Source organism: Heloderma suspectum, chromosome 6 (assembly GCF_057233095.1).
Source record: "Heloderma suspectum isolate Gila_16-S chromosome 6, 16-S_ref, whole genome shotgun sequence".
In the NCBI taxonomy this organism is placed as follows: Eukaryota; Metazoa; Chordata; class Lepidosauria; order Squamata; family Helodermatidae; genus Heloderma; species Heloderma suspectum.
The window spans coordinates 113,321,777-113,345,535 of NC_139463.1; the positions used below are offsets into that span (position 1 = coordinate 113,321,777).

General features: G+C 47.4%; 1 protein-coding gene across 1 annotated transcript in view; it reads left to right on the forward strand.

Annotated features, from left to right (window-relative positions):
• Nucleotides 1-4,041: 4,041 nt before the first annotated feature.
• Nucleotides 4,042-23,759, forward strand: part of LOC146342581 (vomeronasal type-2 receptor 26-like) — a 28,314-nt gene continuing 8,596 nt past the window's right edge. The window contains exons 1-3 of the mRNA XM_084807907.1: nucleotides 4,042-4,181; nucleotides 18,980-19,271; nucleotides 21,727-22,581. Coding sequence (XP_084664033.1) covers nucleotides 4,042-4,181; nucleotides 18,980-19,271; nucleotides 21,727-22,581 — 1,287 coding nt within the window. The remainder of the gene's footprint in view (nucleotides 4,182-18,979; nucleotides 19,272-21,726; nucleotides 22,582-23,759) is intronic.

Sequence of the window (23,759 nt, forward strand, 5' to 3'; positions counted from 1 at the left end):
CCCCCGGCCATGCCTAAGAAAACCATGGAGGTCCAACTCAAAAGGACGCGACAGAAGACCCAACGCTCCCTGCTGCTTTCTATTGCAGCTTGTCTGGATACTATTGAAGCTTCCACCTCCTCCTCGCCGGCTCTTCTCGAGAGCGCATCGCCCCCAGAGGAGTCTCTCCTTCCTGTGGCCTCCTCATCCACTGTGACCAAGTGACGCTGTCCGCTGTGCCGGTCGGGGAGCAGAACACAGCCACATTGGGTTCAGGTGAGACTGCCTTTGCACCTCAATTCGCTTGGTCGGGCATGGGGCGTGTCAGCCCCTGGGGTTGGATGCCTTGGTTTACTCCTCAGGGATGGCCTTTTCCCCCACTTCCACTGCCCCCAGTCACAGCAGCCCCCACACCCGGTATTCCTCAGCCCATGGCTCCGGTCACAATTCCCAATGCAACTGCACACGCACCCGACTCCCCTACTTCTGTGGGGCTCGGCACCTTCCCCCCCTCACTTGTGTCTACAGGAGACACTTCCCTTACACCCATGCCGCCACACCAATCTCAGCCGCTTAACTCTGCATGTGCCAGCGTTTGGTAGGGACTCGCTGGATTGGCTCAATAAGCAATAAGGAACCTGATCGGATTAAGGGTTGTAAGGTGCCCCGCACCTGGGCAAACTGGTTGCCAGGTTTCTTAAATTACGCTGGCATCCTCCAACAGAGATTCCCAAGAGGGGTTGGGTCCTCACCAAATACCTGGACATAATATACAGAGCTTACACTGAGTAAGAAGGGAGCGCATGGCTGGCCTACGCTGAGGCCTTTTCATCAGAGGACTGCCATCGACCATTCCATGCACTGGGATCTGAAGGACCAGGACCTTTGGCTTCAGTTTATGACCCCTTCCAGGCCGGGCTTCGGCGACAGATCCGACAGCGGCCGCATTCTCACCAAGCTGTCTCCCGCAATGGCCTCCAGGCCTATTGCGGGTCCAGGGGTTCAACACCGCTGGCTGTGCTGGGAGTTCAGCTCCAAGGGCTCCTGCTCCCAAAACCCAAGCTGCTTCCAACATGAATGCTCCATTTGCGGTGGGCAGCACTCCTGCACCTCCTGCCTGAGGGCCAGAGGACGGAGGGATCCCCCAAAGGAAGGCCGTGGCAACAGGAAACCGGGTGGCAGGCATCAACCCCCTCCCAAAGGACCCCAGACCAGTTAAGATCCTTCCACTTCTCCAGCTTTTAGGACGTTACCCGAACTGGGGGGACACGATCTACTTGGAACGCAGTTTTACGCAGGGTTTTAGGTAGGGATGGCAGAGAATTCCGCCATGGATTTCAGTGAGGCCGAATGCACTGGCATTCAGCCCCCTGAAATCAGTGGCGGAACGGCCTGCCCCCCACCCCCCCACGGATCCCCCCCTGGGGCGGATGTTCCAGACAGTGGCGGCTCCAACAGCGGCTTCGGTGGTGGCGGTGGCTGGTCTTTCGACCGGCTGCCACGGCCGCCATTTACATTCTGGCCTTTGCCATGATAGGCTACATAAGTCTTTACATAGCCTATCACAGAAAGCCAATAAAAAACCCCACAAAAAAAGGAGTACGCAAGTGGTGGCGGCTACGGCGGCCGCCATTTGCATTCCTTATTTTTTGCCGTTTTAGCCTACGTAAATATTTACATAGGCTAAAATGGCAAATAAAAAAGGAAAACAAATAGCGCCCACTACGCTATTTGCGTTCCCCTTTTTTTGGCCATAATAGTCTATGTAAATATTTACGTAGACTAAAACGGCGAAAAATAAGGAACGCAAATGGCAGCCACCGTAGCTGCCGCCATTTGTGTACGCCGTTTTTTTTTTTTTACCCAGACATGATAGGCTACATAAAGACTTATGCAGCCTATCACGGCTCCCTGGCTGGACGCAAATGGCGGCTGCTACGGCGGCTGCCATTTGCGTCCACACCAGCCTGTTCACGGCCAGAAACCTGGCTGTGGATGGCCCAGGCCTTGCCAGCTGCTCCGTGGAGCTGCCGTGGAGCAGAGCCAGCTGTTGAAGATTCTGGAGGGGAGGACCGGATCGCCTCCCCCCCCATCAAGGATTCCGGGGGAGGGACGGAGCACCTTCCCCCACCATGAACACAATCCACAAAAAGGTAAGTGACTTTTGTACATCCCTAGTTTTAGGATCCCCTTCAGTGGTCAGCACAGGCAGTGTTTCACTGGTAAACACCACTCCGTCCTCGCCATGCAGCGCTTAGTTCAGGACAAAATTAACAAGGAAGTTCTTGTGGGATGAGTCATCGGCCCCTTTTCCATGCCCCCAATACTCAACTTTCAGCTTTCCCCTTTGGGAATACTCCCTAAGAAGTCTCCTGGGGAGTTCAGGTTGATTCATGACCTCTCTTACCCCATTATAGGGATGTACGAAAGTCACTTACCTTTTAACAAAATTGATTCGAGGTGTGGGGGGGGAGGCGCTCCATCCCTCCCCCCGAAATTCTGGCATGCCGGCTCCGCTCTGCAGGGATTCTGCAGAGCCGCCAGCCGGCTCCGCCAGCGGCCAGATATCCGGCCGCTGGCTAGCAGGGAAGCAAATGGCGGCGGCCATAGCCACCACTGTTTGCATCCCTGCAGTCAGCCATGATAGGCTACATAAATGTTTACGTAGCCTATCACGGCTGATTTAAAAGAAAAAAAAACGCGCGTACACAACTGGCGGTGCCCATGGGCGCCGCCATTTGCGTTCCTTATTTTGGCACGTCTTAGACTATGTAAACATTTACGTAGACTAAGACGGCGAAAATGAGGGGAACGCAAACAGCGTAGACGCTACGCTATTTGCGTTCCCTTTATTTTCGCCATCTTAGTCTACGTAAACGTTTACGTAGACTAAGACGGCGAAAATAAGGGGAACGCAAATAGCGTAGCATCTACGCTGTTTGCGTTCCCCTTATTTTCGCCGTCTTAGTCTACGTAAATGTTTACGTAGACTAGGACGTGCCAAAATAAGGAACGCAAATGGCGGTGCCCATGGGCGCCGCCATTTGCGTATGCGCGTTTTTTTCCTTTTAAATCAGCCGTGATAGGCTACGTAAACATTTACATAGCCTATCACGTTTTGTTTTTTTTTAACTGGAAATGGCGGCGGTGGCAGCCGGTCGGAAGACTGGTCACTGCCGCCAAACCGCCGCCGAACCGCCGCTGGAGCCGCTGCCTCCAGGAAGATCCGCCCAAGGTAAGTCCCGTCCTGGGGGGGGTGGGGGGGCAGACCGTTTCACCACCGATTTCGGGGGGCCGAATGCGCTGGCATTCAGCCTCCCCGAGATTCGTGGCAAAATTCTCTGACATCCCTATACCCCAAGGGCCGGTCTGTTAATGACGAGATCCCGGATTATCTGTGTTCCAGGCAATACACCTCCTTTGATGAGGCGGTGGCCATGATCTGAGATCTCGGCCATGAAGCATCGATGGGCAAGTGTGATATTAAGTCTGCCGTTTGCATTTTGCCTATCAATCCCGCGGACTTCGATTTGCTAGGATTCGGTTTCCAGGACAAAATTTATATTGACCGTGCCCTTCCCATGGGATGCTCTGACTCTTGCACCATGTTCGAGAGGTTCAGTACCTTTCTGGAATGGGCCATGAGGGAGATAATGGGCTCTGGAAATGTGATTCATTATTTAGATGACTTCCTGTTTGCTGGACCAGGGGGCAGTAATCAATGCTCTGACTTAATCAGTGCATTTGTATCCCTTTCCTCAGACCTGGTCATACCTTTGGCCCATGAGAAGACAGAGGGCCCATCCGTTACTTTAACTATCCTGGGGATCGAATTGGATAACCTCACACAATGCCCTCCCCTCCCTCAGGACAAACTCTGGGTCCTTAGCAAGAAGCTCCAGACCATCCTGCAGCTTCGCAAAGTCTCCCTCAAAGTTCTGCAAAAAGTAGTGGGGCATTTGAACTTGAAGTGGTGGCTCCTGGCCACGACTTCCTGCGATGGCTCTGCTGGGTGATGCGGGGTCTTCAACCCTGCATCATTGCACCAGACTCACTGCCACCATGCGCATGGACCTGCAGGTATGGCTTAACTTCCTGAGGGATTTTAATGGCGTCTCCTTCTGGTGGCGTGATTTGCTTCTCCAAGCCGACCTGCAGATCCATTCAGATGCCACTGGCGCCTTCAGTTTCAGACTGATATGGTGGGATTGGTGGTGCCTTGGCCAATGGCCAGAAAGCTGGGCCTCCGCCAATATTTGTCAGGACCTCACCTTCCTGGAATTCTTTCCTGTTTACATTGCAGTGCACATTTGGGCCGACCTGATGGCCAATTCCATTGCCCTCTTTTGGTTTGACAACATGGCTGCTGTGCACGTCATTAATACATTGTCCTCTAGAAACCAATGGTCATGATTTTGGTTAGAGCATTTACCCTCCAATGTCTACGCCACAACATCTGGTTCCGCACCTGCCACATACCGGGTTTGAGGAACCCAATTGCCGATGCTTTGTCACGAATAGGGATGGCGGAGAATTTCTCCACAAATCTCCGGGAGGCCGAATGCCAACGCATTCAGCCCCCCGAAATTGGTGGTGAAATTCTCCGCCCCCCCCCCCGATGGGACTTACCTCCTTTGAATGTCCTTCTTGGTGGCGGGTCCTGGTGGTATTTCGGCGGCGTTTCGGCGGGGGCGGGGGCGGCGGCCGGTCTTCCGACCGGCTGCCGCTGCCACCATTACAAAGTAAATTAAAAAAACAAAACAAAACATGTGATATCACGATTTCCAAAGTCAGCCGTGATAGGCTACATAAATCATTACGTAGCCTATCACGTGTGTGTGTGTGTGTGTGTTTTAAATTTACTTTTTTATTTCGCGGCCGGGGAGACGGGGCGCTCCTCCCCGGCCTGAATTTCGGGGGGAGAACCGAAGTGCCTCCCCCCCCCCCACGAAGCAAGCTGTGGGACCAGGTAAGGGACTTTCGTCCATCCTTAGTCACGAAACCAGATTGACAGGTTCTGTGTATTAGCCCCGTGGGCACATTTACTACCCGTCCCCATGCCAGCTGGACTATGGGAGATTGGTGTTCTCAAGTCGAACATGCTATCCTGAATTCCATAGCCCCCAGCACTAGGGCCGCCTACGACAGAGCAGGTAGGGAGTTTCGTGCCTTCAGGAGTGGGCTTCAGCTGCAGGACTCATGGCCCTTACCTGTGGACCACTTGTGACAATTCTGTGTCCATTTACGTATCAGCGGGCTCTCCGCTAGGACCATTACTGGGAGGCTTGTCGCTTTGGCCTCCTGGGCCAAAGTGCATGGTGTTGATGATTCCACCTTGGATTTCCGACTTAGGCAGGCAGTTCAAGGCTGGGCTTGGATGTCACCTGCTCTGCCAGATTCCAGGCACCCCTTGTCTCCGGATATCCTTCTTGGACTCCGGAGATTATGGCTCTCCATTTGTTCTTTCCCATACGAGGCTTCTTTTTTTCATGCTGCATCCTTAACAGCCTTCTTTGGGGCCCTTAGGATTTCAGAATTGGTCTGGGCTTCCAAATTTGACCCATGCAGGAGGGCTTTAAGGTACTCCGAAGTGCAGGTCCATCCCAACCTGATCCACCTCCGCATTCGGCATTCAAAGACCAATCAGTCTGGCAAGGGCATGTTGGTGGCCCTCAGCCAAGCCCAGTCCGAAGAGTTATGCCCCGTTAGGGCCTTGTAGGTTCTTCTGAGACACAGTGGGGTGGTTGATGGTCCCCTATTCTGCCACACTGATGGTTCACCGCTAACCAAGTTCCAATTCTGGGCAGTTACTAAGTCAGCCTTAACCACACTTGGTCTTGGTCATTGTCGTTTTGGGACCCACTCTTTCCACATTGGAGCAGCCTCTACAGCTGCTGCTGTAGGTTTTTCACCCAAACACGTGATGGCTGAGATGGCACTCCAGAGCTTTCCAGTCCTACGTTCGCAATTTGCCTGCTACTTCATAATGCTTTTCTTCGCCTTCCCCGATGTTTTATTCTCTAGATTAGATTCAACCTATGCTGGTACAGGTGCTCATTTGTGGGCACAGTATGGTGTTTTGGGTTGCTCGAAGGGCTTCTACGTCGGCCTTCGGACCCCAGCTGCAGTTTCCCCAACAGGTGTCAATACAGTGGTTTGGCGGGCAGGGTATGCGATGGGACTCACTCCTTCCCTCCCTGTTTCATTGACGTTTGGTCAGATTTCCTCCACAGTTCCTGGTGCTGCACCTGGGAGGGAACGACCTGGGCTGCAAGCTGGGAAAGGGTTTGGTCGAGCCGGCGTTGGTCGATTTGCAGACGGTTCAACATCGTTGGCCAGGGGTGACCATATTATGGTCCTCAATGCTCCTGAGAATTAATTGGAGGGCACAGAGTAATGCTGCCATGGAATGGGCATGGCAGAAGGTGAACAGAGAACTGACGAGGGCTAATGGAACATGGCAATGTGTCCATCACCCACCCAGAAATTTTGTGGACAAGGAGGGAGCTTTACAGGCAGGACGGTGTCCACCTGTCCGATGCAGGGAACGACATATTGTTGTCCGATCTGCAAAGGGGCCTGCGGGAAATTCTTCTTTGCAGGTGGGGGGAGTTTCACAAGCACTAGGCTTGTGACTCCTGTGGCAGCTAGGACGGGCAAAAGCTGAAAGATATCAGGGATGGTGTGCATGGAGAGGCATCTTATGGTGACAGGTGACTCCTGAGCCCCCCCCCGAACGGGTTGTGTGGCTCGGCGGGGGGATAAGGGTTGCCTGGGAGACCAACCCTCCTCACTCACCCAGGTATTGTGCGGCACCGGGAGGGGGTGACTAGGGATAGCGGAGAATTTCTCCCCGAATCTTCGGGAGGCCGAGCGCCGAAGCATTCGCCCCCCCGAAGTTGGTTGGGAAATTCTCCGCCGGCCCCACGCCTCCCCCGGGATGGGACTTACCTTCGGCGAATGTCCGTATCGGCGGCGGGTCCCGGAGGCGGTTCGGCATGGGCGGGGGTGGCGGCCGGTCTCCCGACCGGCTGCCGCTGCCGCCATTGCAAAAAAAAGAAACTAAAGTAAAAAACAAACAAAAAAACACCCGTGATAGGCTACGTAATGATTTACGTAGCCTATCACGGCTAGATTTCCAAAGTCAGCCGTGATAGGCTACATAAATCGTCACGTAGCCTATCACAGGTGACTTTGGGAAAAAAAAAGCACGTACACAAATGGCGGCGCCGCCATTTGTGTTCCTTATTTTGGCACGTCTAGTCTACATAAAGATTTACGTAGACTACGGCGAAAATAAGGGCACGCTATTTGCGTTGCCCTTATTTTCGCCGTAATCTACGTAAATCTTTACGTAGACTAGACGTGCCAAAATAAGGAACGCAAATGGCAGCGCCCCATGGGCACCGCCATTTGTGTACTCGCTTTTTTTTTTCCAAAGTCACCCGTGACAGGTGTGATTTACGTAGCCTATCACGGCTGACTTTGGAAATCTAGCCGTGATAGGCTATGTAAATCGTCACGTAGCCTATCACGGGGTCTTTTTTTTTTTTTACTTTTTGTTTCGTGGCCGGGGAGATGGGGCGCCTCCCCCCCCAGCCTGAATTTTGGCCGGGCGAGGCGGGACGCCTCCCCCCCTCGCCTGAACTTCGGGGGGAGAAGCGAAGCGCCTCCCCCCCACCACGAAGCCAAGCTGTGAAAAGGTAAGTGACTTTTGTACATCCCTAGGGGTGACAGGGGAAGGTCTACCTCACCCAGAAGGGGCAGTCCGGAGGGGTGGCGAGATTGCCACCACCCCTCAGGCTGGGTGTGTTTTTGCCCAAGAAGTGCCAGCTAGTCGCTGACACAGTTAGATGCCCATCCTAGTTACCCCTTTGCAGATATTTTCAATAAATGTAGCCCAATTTTCAACCCAAACTTGTTGTCTGCATCTTCTTTGACTAGGGATGTACGAAAGTCACTTACCTTTCCGCGGATTATGTTCATGGGGGGGGGAGGCGTTCCATCCCTCCCCCCGGAATCCTCGACGGGGGGGAGGCAATGCGGTCCTCCCCCCCCAGAATCCTTGAAAGCCGGCTGTGCTCCACAGTGGCTCCGTGGAGCAGCCAGCCAGGCCCAGGCCAGGGCTGTCCGCAGCCGGATTTCTGGCCACGGAGGGTTCTGGGTAAGGGGGAAATAAAACAAGTATGCAAATGGTGGCGGCTATGGCTGCCACCATTTGTGTTCCTTATTTTTCTTCATTTTTTTTTTACAGAGATGTGATAGGCTACGTAAAAACTTATGTAGCCTATCATGCCTCTGTTACAAGAAAAAAGAAAAAAAGACAAGACTGCAAATGGTGGCAGTGGCAGCCGGTCAGAAGACCAGCTTCTGCCCCCGCCGCTGCTGCAGCTGCCACTGCAGCTGGCACCCCCCGGAACATCCACCCCAGATAAGTGTTGTCCCGGGGGGGGATCCGCAGGGGGGTGGGGGGTGGCAGGCCGTTCCGCCACAGATTTCGGGGGGCCGAATGCACTGGCATTCGGCCTCACCGAGATCAGTGGCGGAATTCTCTGACATCCCTATCTTTGACCCATCTCCGCTCGCAAATGGATCCTCTGTGCAATTTTGACAGCTAGAGGGCTGATATTACAACATTGGAAGGATAAACACTCACCCCCTATAATGCAATGGATTGAAGACCTTATAAATAATTCAACATTTGAATGGGTGATGTATAGACAACATTTGCAAATGGATACTTTGTTGGAGAATTGGTTTGCTTTTGTTGAAGTTTATGTATAACTTTTAGAAAGCTGGATATTCATACACATGCACACACACACACACACATACACACACACTCCATATGCATGCATAGAAAGTGATATATTGACATTTATGCAGTGACTTTTTCCCTTTTCTCCCTTTTTGTTTTATTTTGTATTCTTGAAAATTCACAATAAAAATAATTAAAAGTAGATGGAGATTGGAGACAAAGTTGTCTCAGTTTGAACATCCTACATTTTCCCTCCACTCTTGCATCAGAGATATACTGTCTCTAAACACGGAGGCTCTCTCGGGTGATCTTTCAGGGAAGAGGTATCTGTATAATGCTTCTGTGTGGAAGGGAGGATGGGAATAAAAGGAAATATATTTCTTCCTCTTGCAAGTAGAAGCAGTTGAAAGAGTGAGATATCGTGTGTGTGTGTGTGTGTGTGTGTGTGTGTGTGTGTGGACGACGACACTGTATTGAAAGAATAATGACAGATCTACGTCACAGAAAGCACTGAGGGACATTCAGAAACTGTCCATTCACAAAACAAGTTCCACAAGGCAAGCCCAGCTTTGACATTCCAAGGAGAGTCTTCTGATTTTAAAAGTCATCAGCTCCCAAACTGTTAGGTGACAGCAAACCTATATAGCATCTGTTTCCTTGGCTGCCCATTCAACTCAAGGACAAAAATTCCTCTAGATGTGGTGTTAGATCCAATAACAGGCTCAAACATGACTTGTGCATGGGGCTCATTTTGTCCCACAAGCTGTGTTTTCCTTCCATTCCTCTACTTTTAAATGCCAAGCAGGCACGACTTCCTACTTGTAGCTCTCCTGTTCACGTGGTGCTTAATTTCTTATGTTCACATGATATCAGTGGTGGAGATGTTGAAATAATAATAAAGTTGATATGCTAGCATCTAGTACTGGAAATAACTTTGGGACAAGCCATATTAAGGCAGCCATAGTACTCTAAGTGGCACTCACAACTGTGTCATGGCTGTCATGCTAAGAGGTAGAGAACAGGGTTCATCGAAATCTCAATGTTGAAGAAGCATAATTTAGCACTACGCCCATATAATTGTGTTGAATGGGGTACGGCTACCCTTGAAAGACCAGGTCCGCAGCCTGGGGGTCATTTTGGACTCCCAGCTGTCCATGGAGGCTCAGGTGTTAGCTGTGAGCCGGACAGCACTGTATCAACTCCATCTGATACGGCGGCTGTGCCCCTTCCTTCCCGACCATCTGCTCCCATCGGTAGTACATGCCCTGGTCTCCTCTCGTTTAGACTACTGTAATGCGCTCTACGTGGGGTTACCCTTGAAGACGGTTCGGAAGCTGCAGCTGGTACAGAACGCGGCGGCTCACCTGATTAAAGGCAGCCACCGGCAAGATCACATCACTCCAGTGCTGAAGGAGTTGCACTGGTTACCAGTTGTTTTCTGGGCCAAATTCAAGGTGTTGGTTTTGACCTTTAAAACCCTATATGGTTCCGGCCCAGCCTATCTTAAGGAGTGCCTCCAGCAGCACCAGACAGGCTGCTTAACAAGATCAGCCTCGGATGGCCTTCTCTCTGTCCCATCAGCCAGGACAGCTAGACTGGTGGGGATGAGGGAGAGGGCCTTTTCTGTGGTGGCCCCCACTCTGTGGAACTCCCTCCCTAGGGAACTCCATCATGCCCCCTTTTTAATGAGCCTCCATCGTGCATTCAAAACGTGGTTGTTCAGGCAGGCATTTGGGGTGGCTTAGGGTATTTAAAAAAAAAATTATGGTAGAATTTTATTGTTTTAAATTGTTTTATGGTATGTTGTACATCGCCCAGAGTGGCTGGGTGACCAGCCAGATGGGTGATTAATAAATTTAATAATAAAAAAATAAATATAACTCTGCTGTTGAGGTGGTGTTACAGCTACATGCTTGACAAATTCTGACTGTGTGTGGGTTGATCAAAAGTAAGTCAAACAGTCCATTCTTATTTGGTCCTGAGTAAATGTGGACGTACCCATGGAAAACTCCACACAGGGCAAATAATGAGATTTGCAGGAGTATTAAAAACCCACCCACCAATAATAAAATAAAATAAATGGTTAAGAGGAATTAACATCCCCTACATTAACATTCATGATTATTATTCATAGTAAGTGTAGTTGTAGAGTCGTGTTTCAAAGTGTCTTATGAAATTAACTTTGGGATGGGTGAAAGGAGATAGAGGGTTGTCAAAATGCCCTGCAGTGTTCTCAGGGATTAACTAATATCAAGTAATCTCCCAAGGCCCCCTTGCAACCACCTCAGCCTGTTCGAGGGGACATGATTGGGGTGCCAAAATAAGAGTTCAAGCCAGCTCCAAATATGTTAAGCATCCAGCCTAAAGTGTTACATGGTAGCAAGGAACACAAAGGATATGGTGAAGGGGAACTTGGGCAATCCATTGCGACTGAAATTTCCTCTTTGAATTCTAAGTAATTCCAGTTTGACAAAGTGGCCACATGTGCACATTTTGCCATATTTAAAGCCAATTTATTTTCTTGGTATGGGATGGGTTATTACAACATTTTTTGTCTCTTGCTGTCATTATGGTAAACCAGAGAACAAGTCTGCAGAGACATAAGGAAGAGGTTTCCTTCTGAAATTGTGCAGAGAACGTGTATCTCTGAGTTGGTAATTATCTCCCTTCAAATTATCCAATTAACTTTTATTACTTCTATGGCTCCTCCAACTCTCTGAAGGACCAGAATGGCCATTAGCAATTGTCTATATGAAGACTAAGAGTTGTGATAAATATCCCCTTTGTCCCCTTCAGAGTTGTGCTCCATCAGCCTGGTGGTTCCAAATTTACTCTCTACTGCTGTAGCTCTGAATCTGCCATCTAAATAAACATTCATGTCATGTTGTGCAAGTCCAGCAGTGCTCCAATGATAATGTGTGAACAGATGAACTGGTCTCTTACAAGAAGATTTTCATATGTGATCTCAATATTTGGGAGGCTGGCATTAATGCTGCTCCCAATGAGTGTTTGTAGGATTCCTGATGTTAAATGTGGAAGCAGTGAGCTTATTCCCATTCATCATAAGTATTTTCAATCAGGGGATGTCATCACTGGTGGCATAATTTCTCTGATCTTCCTTACTTCTGCTCCAATAACATTCACAAACCATCCCTTGGAGGACATTGTCATTGATCTCATGTAAGGAAGTGGATATTTAAATCTCTGTCCAGATAATAGTCACAGACAGGAACATTCCCTAGATTAGCTATTGCTTCAGTCATGTGGGCAGTACTGCACACAGCAATATGTTTTCTTTTTCTTTTCAAATGGGCATCCTACCCCTGCCTCCTCAATGACTATTAGGAGGAGGAGTTGTAGCAGCAGCAGTAGTAGTTGTAGTATCAATGTGGTAATAGTGGTGAATTAATGTTGCATTCTTCAGACACAGATGTATATTCCTAGTCAAAATGCATCCCTCCCCTGTTGTTTAATGTACAGTGTGAATAATGGTGGTGGTGGTAGTGGTGGTGGTGGAATTCCACAGCTCAGTATTTCCTCAGACGTTTCCAGGAAGGTTGTCAGTATATGAACTACAATTTGGGTAGTGTCATGTTCTTAAGGCATTGGACTACATACACCTCTCATTGCAGGTTCCTGCCCCAGAGCTACCAACACATCTTGACTTTGGCATTTGCTGTAAAGGAGATTAACGAAAAAACCCAGATCTTACCCAATGTCACCCTCGGTTTCAACATCTACAATAACTCTTTTAGGGGAAAACATACTTATGGTGCCACAATGGAACTTCTCTCCAGACCTGGCAGATTCATCCCTAACTACAAATGTGCTCTCCAGAATGATCTGATAGCAGTCATTGGAGGACCTAACATGAATGACTGTCTTGAGAAGGAAACTGTTCTGAGCATCTACAAGTTATCACAGGTAAGTTGTGTGCATGAATCAGGGGAGTTTTTAAAAGGATATTCCATCTTTCCAAGCATTGTGTGTTGCTGGATAGAGACAAGAACATGGGTGATTGAAATGAGAAAGTATTCATTGCAAGTTGCAGAATGGACCAATCCTGTCTGAGAAAAGTAACCTCCTACTTTATTTGTCATTGTAAAATAGCAGTAGTGTGTGTGTGTGTGTGTGTGTGTGTGTGTGTGTTTAAATTCCTTCATAGAAAATTCTTTTTTCAGATCTGTACTTTCTGCTCTGGTAATGGGAAGCATCTTTCTTTACTCTCATTTATGGATTGTGCCCCCCTTGGAAGGAAGCCTCCAATCTCAAAAGGTTCTGAGTCTCCAGTGCTCTGCTAGGCTGTTGTTGCTGGGAGAGCAGGCGGGTAGCAGGAGGCAGTTTTCTCCTCTCCATCATCCTTTTACATAATGTTCCCCTGGATGGGCCTTTGAGCCCATCAAGAGACATTGCACTCCTGGCAGCTCTGCTGAATCTATAGAGGCCATGGTATTTCTCAAATCTGGCCTCTCCATTCCCCTGCCCTTCCCTACCTGTGCATGAGAGAATCCCCATTTCCCTCCCTCCAGGGCCACATTTTCAGCCTCATGAAGCTGCCACCATGGTTCTTTCCACCTTGGCTGCAATGGGGCAGGGGTTGGGGATTGAAAGTCCAAGTTACCTGTCCCCTGCACAGATGTTGTAGAGTGTCTACAGCCTCAGGAGGGGGAATATGAACTATCCCATGTTCTCTGAGTTGCTCTCAGGGGGATCATAGGATTGCTCTCTGAATAAACATTTTCATGCATGTCACACAGCATCTTTGAATAATGCACCAGTAACTGTTGCCAATACTTGGCCAAATGGGCCAATGGTCTAAGTGTGAGATAGTTTCCTATGTCCTTATGTTCCTGTACTTTACCTTGGTATAGCTTGCCCTTGTCTTCTGATTCCCATGGAGAAGACAACAGGGCAGCACCAGAAAGGCAGATGGGAGTGTCAGGAGACACCTGCCATTACCTTTTCAGGCATGCCACAAATCACCTCTCCCTGGGATGCATGAAACATCCCTAGTGGGCGTAAGCCATCAATGAAATAAAATAGGACTGATCCAAATGGTTGCTTCGCTATTTATCTGAAAAACTTTTTGTTTGTTTGGGACAAAGTTAAGAAAAAGGGGTGATCAGGTTTCCTTCATTCCTTTGACTTACTCAGCTGAAGGTTCTGATCTCCTTAATCAAATTATTTAATTCAATCAATGCTATTAGCTACCCCCACACTAGCTAATGTCACTTGGTTATTGACACCTTTTGGGATTGCTTCAGGGCAACCCCTACTCCTTCTGTGTCCGTGTTGGGTTGGGCTGCTGAAAAACTCACTCAGCCTGTGATAGAGGCAAGTATTCCCTCTACAAATTGATCCTGGCAGAGTGCTGAGGGTTAAAAACTAAAGGATTTTAACATGACCTAATGTATGTATTGTTATGAGCAGTCTGCCTTAAAGATGTGCGGTTTATGGAGACTTCTAATAAGGACCTTTGGGGGCAGATACACTTTGACTTTAAAAGTCCCTGAAGTTCACACTTGTGACCCAACCTAATTGGGTTGCCATATTTCCCTTGCTTCTTCTGTGGTTTTGTGGCTGTGTCAAATGCATAACAGGAAGAAGATCAACAGGCAGGTCTTTGGCTTCTTTCCACCTTCAAATTGGGGAAATATGGCACCAGCTATTAAAGGCACAGGGAGGTGAATTACAAACGTTAAATGTTCTTTGGCACAAATCTGTCTAAAATGCACTTCTAATTTAAACGATTAATCCCATTTGTTAAGAAGGTGATTCAGGGGTGGGGGAATGAATGCAGAGGAATGAATGCAGATGGAATCCATGTGTGTAAATGACCCACTGGCAATGAAAGTTGTACCAAGGTGTGATTGCTTGAGACTGAATGCACGATCACGAGTGGCTTTTATTGTGCACTCTTGGTGGGTCACTCACAGAAGTTTGTGGGTTCTTCTCATGATGTCATCAACCTCCATGGCGCATCCACAGGCATTTCCTCATTTTTCAATGCTAATGGAAATAACATGAGGTATTAAAAATATCCCAGGTTGTTTGTGCTAATAATACAGCCACAAGATGGCACTGTTTCATTCACCCTTGAACATGAAAAACTTCCCCTCTCAGCAATCACATGGTCACCATCCGGTTTGTTGTTGTTGTTCAGTCGTTAAGTCGTGTCCGACTCTTCGTGACCCCATGGATGATAGCACACCAGGCCTTCCTGTTCTCCGCTCTCTCCCAGAGTGTGCTCAAGTTCATATTCATTGCATCGGTGATGCTATCTAGCCATCTCATCCTTTGCCATCCCCTTATCCTTTTGTCTTCAATCTTTCCCAACATCAGGGTCTTTTCCAGGGAGTTTTCTCTTCGCATTAGGTGGCCAAATATTTGAGCTTCAGCTTCAGTATCTGTCCTTCCAGTGAGCACTCAGGGTTGATTTCCTTTAGGATTGACTGATTTGACCTCCTTGCAGTCCAGGGGACTCGTAAGAGTCTTCTCCAGCACCACAGTTCGAAAGCATCAATTCTTCGGTGCTCAGTCTTCCTTATAGTCCAGCTCTCACAGCCATATGTTACTCCTGGGAAAACCATAGCTTTTATTATACAAACTTTGTCGGCAAGGTGATGTCTCTGCTTCTTACTATGCTGTCTAGGTTTGCCATAGCTTTCCTCCCAAGGAGCAAGCGTCTTCTAATTTCATGGATACAGTCACTGTCTGTGGTGATCTTGGAGCCCAAGGAAGTAAAATCTGTCACTGCTTCCATTTCTTCCCCTTCTATATGCCAGGAAGTGATGGGGCCAGATGCCATGATCTTCATTTTTTTAATGTTGAGTTTCAAACCAGCTTTTGCAGTCTCCACTTTCATCCTCAACAAGAGGCTCTTTAGATCCTCTTCGCTTTCTGCCATTAGGGTGGTGCCATCTGCATATCGGAGGTTGCTGATAATTCTCCCAGCAATCTTAATTCTGACCTGTGATTCATCCAACCTGGCGTTTCTCATGATGTACTCTGCATATAAGTTAAATAAGCAGGGTGACAATATACAGCCTTGTCATACTCCTTTGCCAATTTTGAACCAGTTGATTGTTCCATGTTTGGTTCTTACTGTTGCTTCTTGACCCTTGTACAGGTTTCTCAGGAGACAGGTAAGGTGGTCTGGTACTCCCATCTCTTTAAGAATTTGTCACAGTTTGTTGTGATCTGCACAATCAAAGGCTTTATTGTAGCCAATGAAGCAGAAATAGACATTTTTCTGGAATTCTCTTGCTTTCTCCATGATCCAGCGAATGTTGGCGATTTGATGTCTAGTTCCTCTGCCTCTTTGAAACCCAGCTTGTACTTCCAGTAGTTCTCGGTTCACATGCTACTGAAGCCTAGCTTGTAGGATTTTGAGCATCACCTTGCTGGCATGTGAAATGAGCGCAATTGTGCGGTAGTTTGAACACTCTTTGGCATTGCCCTTCTTTGGAATTGGAATGTAAACTGACGTTTTCCAGTCTTGTGGCCACTGTTGAGTGTTCCAAATTTCTTGGCATATTGAGTGCAGCACTTTAACAGCATCATCTTTTAGGATTTTAAATAGCTCAGCTGGAAGACTGTCATCTCTGCTAGCTTTGTTGTTAGTAATGCTTCCTTAGGCCCACTTGACTTCACTCTCGAGGATGTCCGGCTCAAGTTCAGTGACCGCACTATCATGGCTATCAGGGACATTCAGATCTTTCCTGTATAGTTGTCTGTGACTGGCCCCAAGTCACCCAATGAGCTTCCATGGCCAAGTGGCGACTAGAACCCAGATCTCCCAGGTCCCAGTCCAGCACTCTCACCACTACACCACACTGGCTCTCTTATAAAGCCAGCTATAGCAAGGACCCACCTTGCTGATTGTGTTTGATAAAAAATTTTCCCAGTTGATTGTTGTGGGGGGTGGGGAGAGTTATTGGGTTTGTTTTTTCCTTTTGTATAGTTTTTGTTCTTGTTAAGCAAAAACTAACTAAATTTTTAAAAAGAAGGAAGGAAGGACTGTTGAAAAGAGAGAGTGTGGCTGTGAGACCTGGACCATAAGGAAGGCTATCTATCTATCTATCTATCTATCTATCTATCTATCTATCTATCTATCTATCTATCTATCTACCTATCTATTAATGGCTTGTAGTCTCCCCCCCCACCCCGCTTTCCAGGGAAGGAAAGAGAAACCTTGTTCAAATAATCACTGCAGCCCACTGTTACCTATTTGCCGTGGGAGATTGCTGCACCCTCGGCCGCCAGGCTGGTGATCCAAGCTGCTGCTGTGGCTTCCTATTACATGCATATGTGGTGAGGGTGGGCTGTTTGGGTGCTTGGCAAGCCACACAGAAGCGATGGGCATGGCTTCTCAACCACCCCAGCAACACATGCTTGCTGGGTTTGCACATAATGGCAAGCTACAGTGTGCTCCTGACATTCCCAAATATTCAAAATGGGGGCTGCTGCCTCGAGAAGTCCCAGTAGGGAATTCCCCATGGTGGATTCTTCTTACATGTGAATCAGGCCTATGACATTGACAGCAAAGTCGACCTTCCATATTGAGAGACAGTAAAGTCTCTCTTTCTCATACCCAACAGTGACACTAAACAGAGTGGCATTGGGCAGCTGAAACTTACTCAGCCTGGGAAAGAGCCACATCTTCCCTCAAAAATTGAAAACAACAACAACAACAACAACAACATTAATCAACATCATCATCATTTTCATTATTATTCCTAGCAGATGTAGTGGTAGATTCATGTTTCAAATTGTCTTACAAAATTAACTATAGGATGAGTGAAGAGAGATGGGGGGTTGCCAGAACTACCCGCAATGTTCTCAGAGATTAACTAATATCTAGTAATTTTCCAGCACCCCTTTGCGTCCTGCTCAGCCTGTGCCAGGGGACTCTCAGTCCTTTTGGGACATGATTGGGGTGCCAAAATAGGAGTTCAAGCCAGCACCCAATATTTCAAGCCTCCAGCCTAAAGTGTTACATGGTAGCAAGGAACACAAAGGATATGGTGAAGGGGAACTTGGGCAATCCATTGCGACTGAAATTTCCTCTTTGAATTCTAAGTAATTCCAGTATGACAAAGTGGCCGCATGGGCACATTTTGCCATATTTAGAGCCAATTTATTTTCTTAGTATGGGATGGGTTATTACAACCTCTTGTGTCTCTTGCTGTCATCATGGTAAACCAGAGAACATGTCTGCAGAGACATAAGGAAGAGGTTTCCTTCTGAAATTGTGCAGAGAACGTGTATCTCTGAGTTGGTAATTACCTCCCTTGAAATTATCCAATTAACTTTTATTACATCTATGGCTCCTCCAACTCCCTGGAGGATCCGAATGGCCACTAACAATTCTGTATATGAAGACTAAAAGTTGTGATAAATACCCCCCGTGCCCCATTCAGAGCTGTGCTCCATCAGCCTGGTGGCTCCAAACTGATGTACCTCTGACTCTGCCATCTAAATAAACATTCATGTAAAGTTGTGCAAGTCCAGCAGTGCTCTGACGATAATGTGTGAACAGGTGAACTGGTCTCCTGCAAGAAGATTTTCATCTGTGATCACAGTATTTGGGAGGTTGGCATTAATACTGCTCCCAACGAGTGTTTGTAGCCTTCCTGATGTTAAATGTGGAAGCAGTGAGCTTATTCCCATTCATCATAAGTATTATCAATCAGGGGATCTCATCACTGGTGGCATAATTTCTCTGATCATCCTTGTTTCACCTCCAATAACATTCAGAAAACATCCCTTGGAGGACACTGTCACTGATCTCATGTAAGGAAGTGGATATTTTAACCTCTGTCCAGATAACAGTTGAGGCAGGAGAATTCCCTAGCTTAGTGGTTGCTTCAGTCATGTGGGCAGCACCACACATAGCATTTTTTCTTTTCTTTTCAAATAGGCATCTACCCCTGCCTCCTCAATGACTATTAGGAGGAGGAGTTGTAGCAGTTTTAGTTGTTGTATCAATGTAGTAAGGGGTGAATTAATCTTGCATTCTGCAGACACAGATGCATATTCCTCGTCAAAATCCATCCCTCCTTTGTGGTTTAAGGTACAGTGTGAATGGTGGCAGTGGTGGTGGAATTCCACAGCTCAGAATTGCATCAAATGTTTTCAGGAAGGTTGTCAATATATACCAACAACAATGGATATGTTGAACTACAATGTAGGTGGCACTGTGTTGTGAAGGAATTGGACTGCATACACCTCTCATTGCAGGTTCCTGCCCCAGAGCTACCAACACATCTTGGCTTTGGCATTTGCTGTAAAGGAGATTAATGAAAAAACCCAGATCTTACCCAACGTCACCCTCGGTTTCAACATCTACAATAACTATTTTAATGGAAAACATACCTATGTTGCCGCAATGGAACTTCTCTCCAGACCAGGCAGATTCATCCCTAACTACAAATGTGATCTCCAGAACGATCTGATAGCAGTCATTGGGGGACCGAACACTAATGACTGTCTCGACATGGCAACTGTCCTGAGCATCTACAAGTTATCACAGGTAAGTTGTGTGCATCTTCCCCAGGCACTGAGGTATGTTGCTGGATAGAGACAAGAACATACGTAGGTGATTGAATTGAGGAAGTATTCATTGCATATTGCAGACCGGACCAGGCCTTTCCAAGGAAAGCAACCTCCTTCGTTATTTGTCATCGTAAAATATATATATAAAACTTCATAGGAAATTCTTTTTCAGATCTGTACTTTCTGCCCTGACAATGGGAAGCATCTTTCTATACTCTCATTTATGGATTGTGCCCCCTTTGGAAGGAAGCCTCCAGTCTCAGAAGGTTGTGGGTCTCCAGTGGTCTGCCAGGCTGTTGCCAGGAGGGCAGGTAGGGTGTGGGAGGCCATTTTCTTTTCTCCATCCTCCTTTACAAAATGTTCCTCTGCTGGGGTCTTTGACCCCATCAAGAGACATTGCACTCCTAGGAGCTAGGCTGGAGCTAGAGAGACTGTGGGATTTCTCATATCCTGGCCTTTCTGTTCCCCTTTCTTCCCTCCCAGTGCATGAGAGCATCCCAATTTCCCTCCCTCCAAGGCCACGTTTTCAGCCTCATGAAGCTGCCACCATGGTTCTTTCCACCTTGGCTGCAATGGGGCAGGGGTTGGGGATTCAAAGTCTGAGTTACCGGCCACCGGCATGGATGTTGAACAGTGTCTGTGGCCGCAGGATGGGGAATTTCAACAATCCCATGTTCTCTGAGTTACTCTCCCAGGGATCATAGGATTGCTCTCTTCATAAAGGTTTTTATGCACTTCACACAGCATCTTTGAATAATGCACCAGTCGCTGTCGCCAATACTTGGCCAAATGGGCCAATGGTCTAAGTGTGAGATAGTTTCCTATGTCCTTATGTTCCTATACTTTACCTGGGTATAGCTTGCTCTTGTCTTCTGATTCCCATGGAGAAGACAACAAGGCAGCACCAGAAAAGCAGACAGGGTTATAAGCACACACCTGCCATTACCTTTTCAGGCATGCCACAAATTACCTCTCCCTGAGATGCATGAAACATCCCTAATGGACATAAGCCATCAATGAAATAAAATAGGACTGTTCCAAATGGTCGCTTCACTATTTCTCTGAAAACCTTTTTTGGGGGGGAGGGCAGACAATGTTAAGAAAAAGGGGTGATCAGGTTTCCTTCATTCCTTTGACTTTCTCAGCTGAAGGGTCTAATCTCCTTAATCAAATTATTTAATTCAATCAGTACTATTTGCTACCTCCACTCTAGCTAATGTCTCATGGTTATTGACACCTTTTGGGATTGCTTCCGGGCAACCTCTATTCCTTCTGTGTCCACATGGGGTTGGGCTGCTGAAAAACTCATTCAGCCTGTGTGCTGCTGAGGGGTAAAAGCTCAAGTATTTTAATATGAACTAATGTATGCATTGTTATGAGCAGCATGCCTGAAAGATGTGTGGTTTATGGAGACTTTTAATAAGACCTTTGGAGGCAGATAAACCTTGACTTTAAAAGTCCCTGAAGTTCACACTTGTGACCCACCCTAATAGGGTTGCCAGTTTTACCACGCTTCTTCCTTAGTGTGGTTCTGTTGCTGTGTCAGTTGCATAACAGGAAGAAGTTCAACAGGCAGTGTGTTTGCAGACCCCTCAAATGTATCCAATGACATGCATACAATTCAAAAATGTGCATGAAAAATGCATAGCTGTGAAAAGAAATGTGCACAAACATGCTGTAACCAATGGGATAAAAATGCATACCATGGTAAAACGTGCACAAGCATGCCTTCATAAATGGGATAAAATGTGTGCATTTGAATAAATGTAGGCACAAGGTATACATTTGAAAACAAGCTCACGGAAATGTGCACACGTTTTCAGTGCGAACAGAAAAAGGAAAGCTTACAATATGATTTGGACATGAATTGGGTTGAGCTTCAAGGTAGAATTCAGAGAAACTTGACAAACTCTTTTTAAAATTATTTTATTGGCACACCTATAAAGTCCTATTATTATTTGTATGTGAAGACATGGTGTTCTGTCAAGTGGTCAAAGGCCCACATGGGCTGGTAGAGAAGGCCTTGGTGGAAAGTCCAATATCTCAGTGGTCAACGTTTCCACCGGCCTCACCTCACCCCCGCCGCCCCGGAGTCTGACAAATCCTGCAGCCTTGAGGACAGTGTTAAAAAGTGGTGTTTGATCAAGAGAGCCTAATGTCAAAACCATGGGGCATTGAGGAGGACAGCAGTCTTTACCTCTCCAGGCAAGAGAGTGGTGAGAGACTGACACAGGAACCCAGGTGAGAGCTGGAAGGAAAGAAGGCTGCTCCAGGGGAAAAGTGTTACGTTAAAATCTGGATTGGATCTCAGTTGATGTTAGGAGACAAGACATCCCAATGTATCATTGCACAAAGAGACTACCTCCCCCCCCCCCTTTCATGTACAGAGGAATTATCTCTTACCATTTCCCGCCTTGTTTCATTTTCCTTAGCTCACATATACTTCTGCTCCAGACATGAACACCAAAAACCAAGCTGTTTTCTTCCACTGGATGTTCCCTAATGAGGAGTATCAGTATAAGGGGATTCTCCAGCTCTTCTTGCATTTCAGGTGGACATGGATTGGGTTGATGTACCTTGATATTGGCAATGCAAAAGAGATATTGCTACAGAGTGTACTTCCCATGTTTTCCAAGAGCGGTATCTGTTTTGACTTCATGGAAAAATTTTCTGCCGAATCTTCCAGTGACCTTGCTCAGACGATGGAGGGCGCAAAAGAAATCATAAGTGTTGTCATGGTAAGCCGAGCGAATACAGTGATTTTTCATGGTGATTTTCAGAGTACAATAAACTTAATGATTTTGCTCAATATTGCGGCGTTTGAGAATATACCAGAGACGACAAAAGTGTGGATTATGACAGCAGATATGGATTTCACTTCACTTCCACCTCTAAGGAGTGCAGATATCAATTTCATACATGGCTCTATATCCCTTGCAATTCACTCAAAGCAGGTGTCAGGATTCCAGGAATTTCTTCAAACGAGGAACCCTACTTTGGAAAAAGAAGACGGTTTTCTGGTGGAATTCTGGCAACAGGTATTTCTTTGCTTGTTCCCAACTTCCACCATAGACACGATAGATGAGGACATCTGCACTGGGGAGGAGAAACTGGAGACTCTTCCTGCATCTGTTTTTGAAATGCACATGACCGGCCACAGCTACAGCGTCTATACTGCTGTCTATGCCATCGCTCACGCTTTGCATGCCATGCATTCATCCATAACCAAGCATAGGTTGATGGTGAATGGGGAGAGAAAGAAACAACTTAATCAACACTTATGGAAGGTAATCTCTATGAGAAAATAGGAGAGCTAATCATATCTGCTGATGCATGATCTCCAGTCCTATAAGGTGCAGAATGCTCTTTGTGTACAAATGGTGTTAGTTCAGCTTCTGTGTTTGAGAGCAGGGATACAAACCATTTGGGGCCTAAGTGCCAAATTCCACTTTTCAAAGGATCCCATGGAGCATATGCCAAAGGTGGAAGGGGTGGAAGGAAAAAGGAAGAGCTTCAGTAAAAGGGTCAGAGCCTGTGAATTGAGGTCTAATTAAAAATAAATTGAAATTATTTAAAATTAATTTAAAAAATCTTCATTCTCCCCATCTACTTCATTTTTGGCATTCATAGCTATATAGTAGAATTAGATGTCTGCTCAGTATAGGGGTGTACAAACAGCACTCAGGGTCTGCAGGGGGAGGGGAGGCGATCCGTTCCTCCCCCAGAATCCCCCCTGGCCAGCTCCACTCTGTGGCAAGTCCGAGGAGCTGCCGGACGGCTCTGTCCACAGCCGGACTTCCACCTGCTGCGGGTCTGAGGACCCAAATGTCATCTGGCATAGCAGGTGCCATTTGCGTCCCTTCTCTTTTCATGATAGGCTATGTAAATCTTCTTTAGGCTACATGATAGGCTATGTGATAGGCTACGCAAATGGCGTAGTGGATGCTATTTGCGTCCCTGCTCTTTGCAGTGATAGGCTACGTAAAGATTTACGTAGCCTATCACAAAAAGAGCAGTGATGTACATGGTGTCTGCTACACCAGATGCCATTTGTGTCCACAGACTGGCAGCGGATCGCTGCGGACTCAGCGGATGGATCCGGACCCAGCCGGTGGCAGGTAGGGTCCATCCAGGCGAACTTCACAGGGTGGTGGTGTCAGGGTGGACACTGAGCCCATAGAATCCCAGAGTAGTTCTGATTCTGAGGAAGAGCAGTCGCTTCTGGGAAAGGAGCACTCTCCTCTTTCCCAGGACCAACAGCTGATGGAGATTCCTCCCATCAGCATTCCTAGCTTAGATAGCAGTCCAGGGAGTGACAGAGCACAGATAGCAGACCTGGTGGATGTGCAACGCTGACGCAGAGAGCGGCGCCAGATGGAGGGCGCAGAAAGGAGGTGTAGTGCCCGGTTGGCGCGCAAACAACAGCTGCGCCCAGAGGATCCAAGGGAAAAGGGGAGGGACTCTC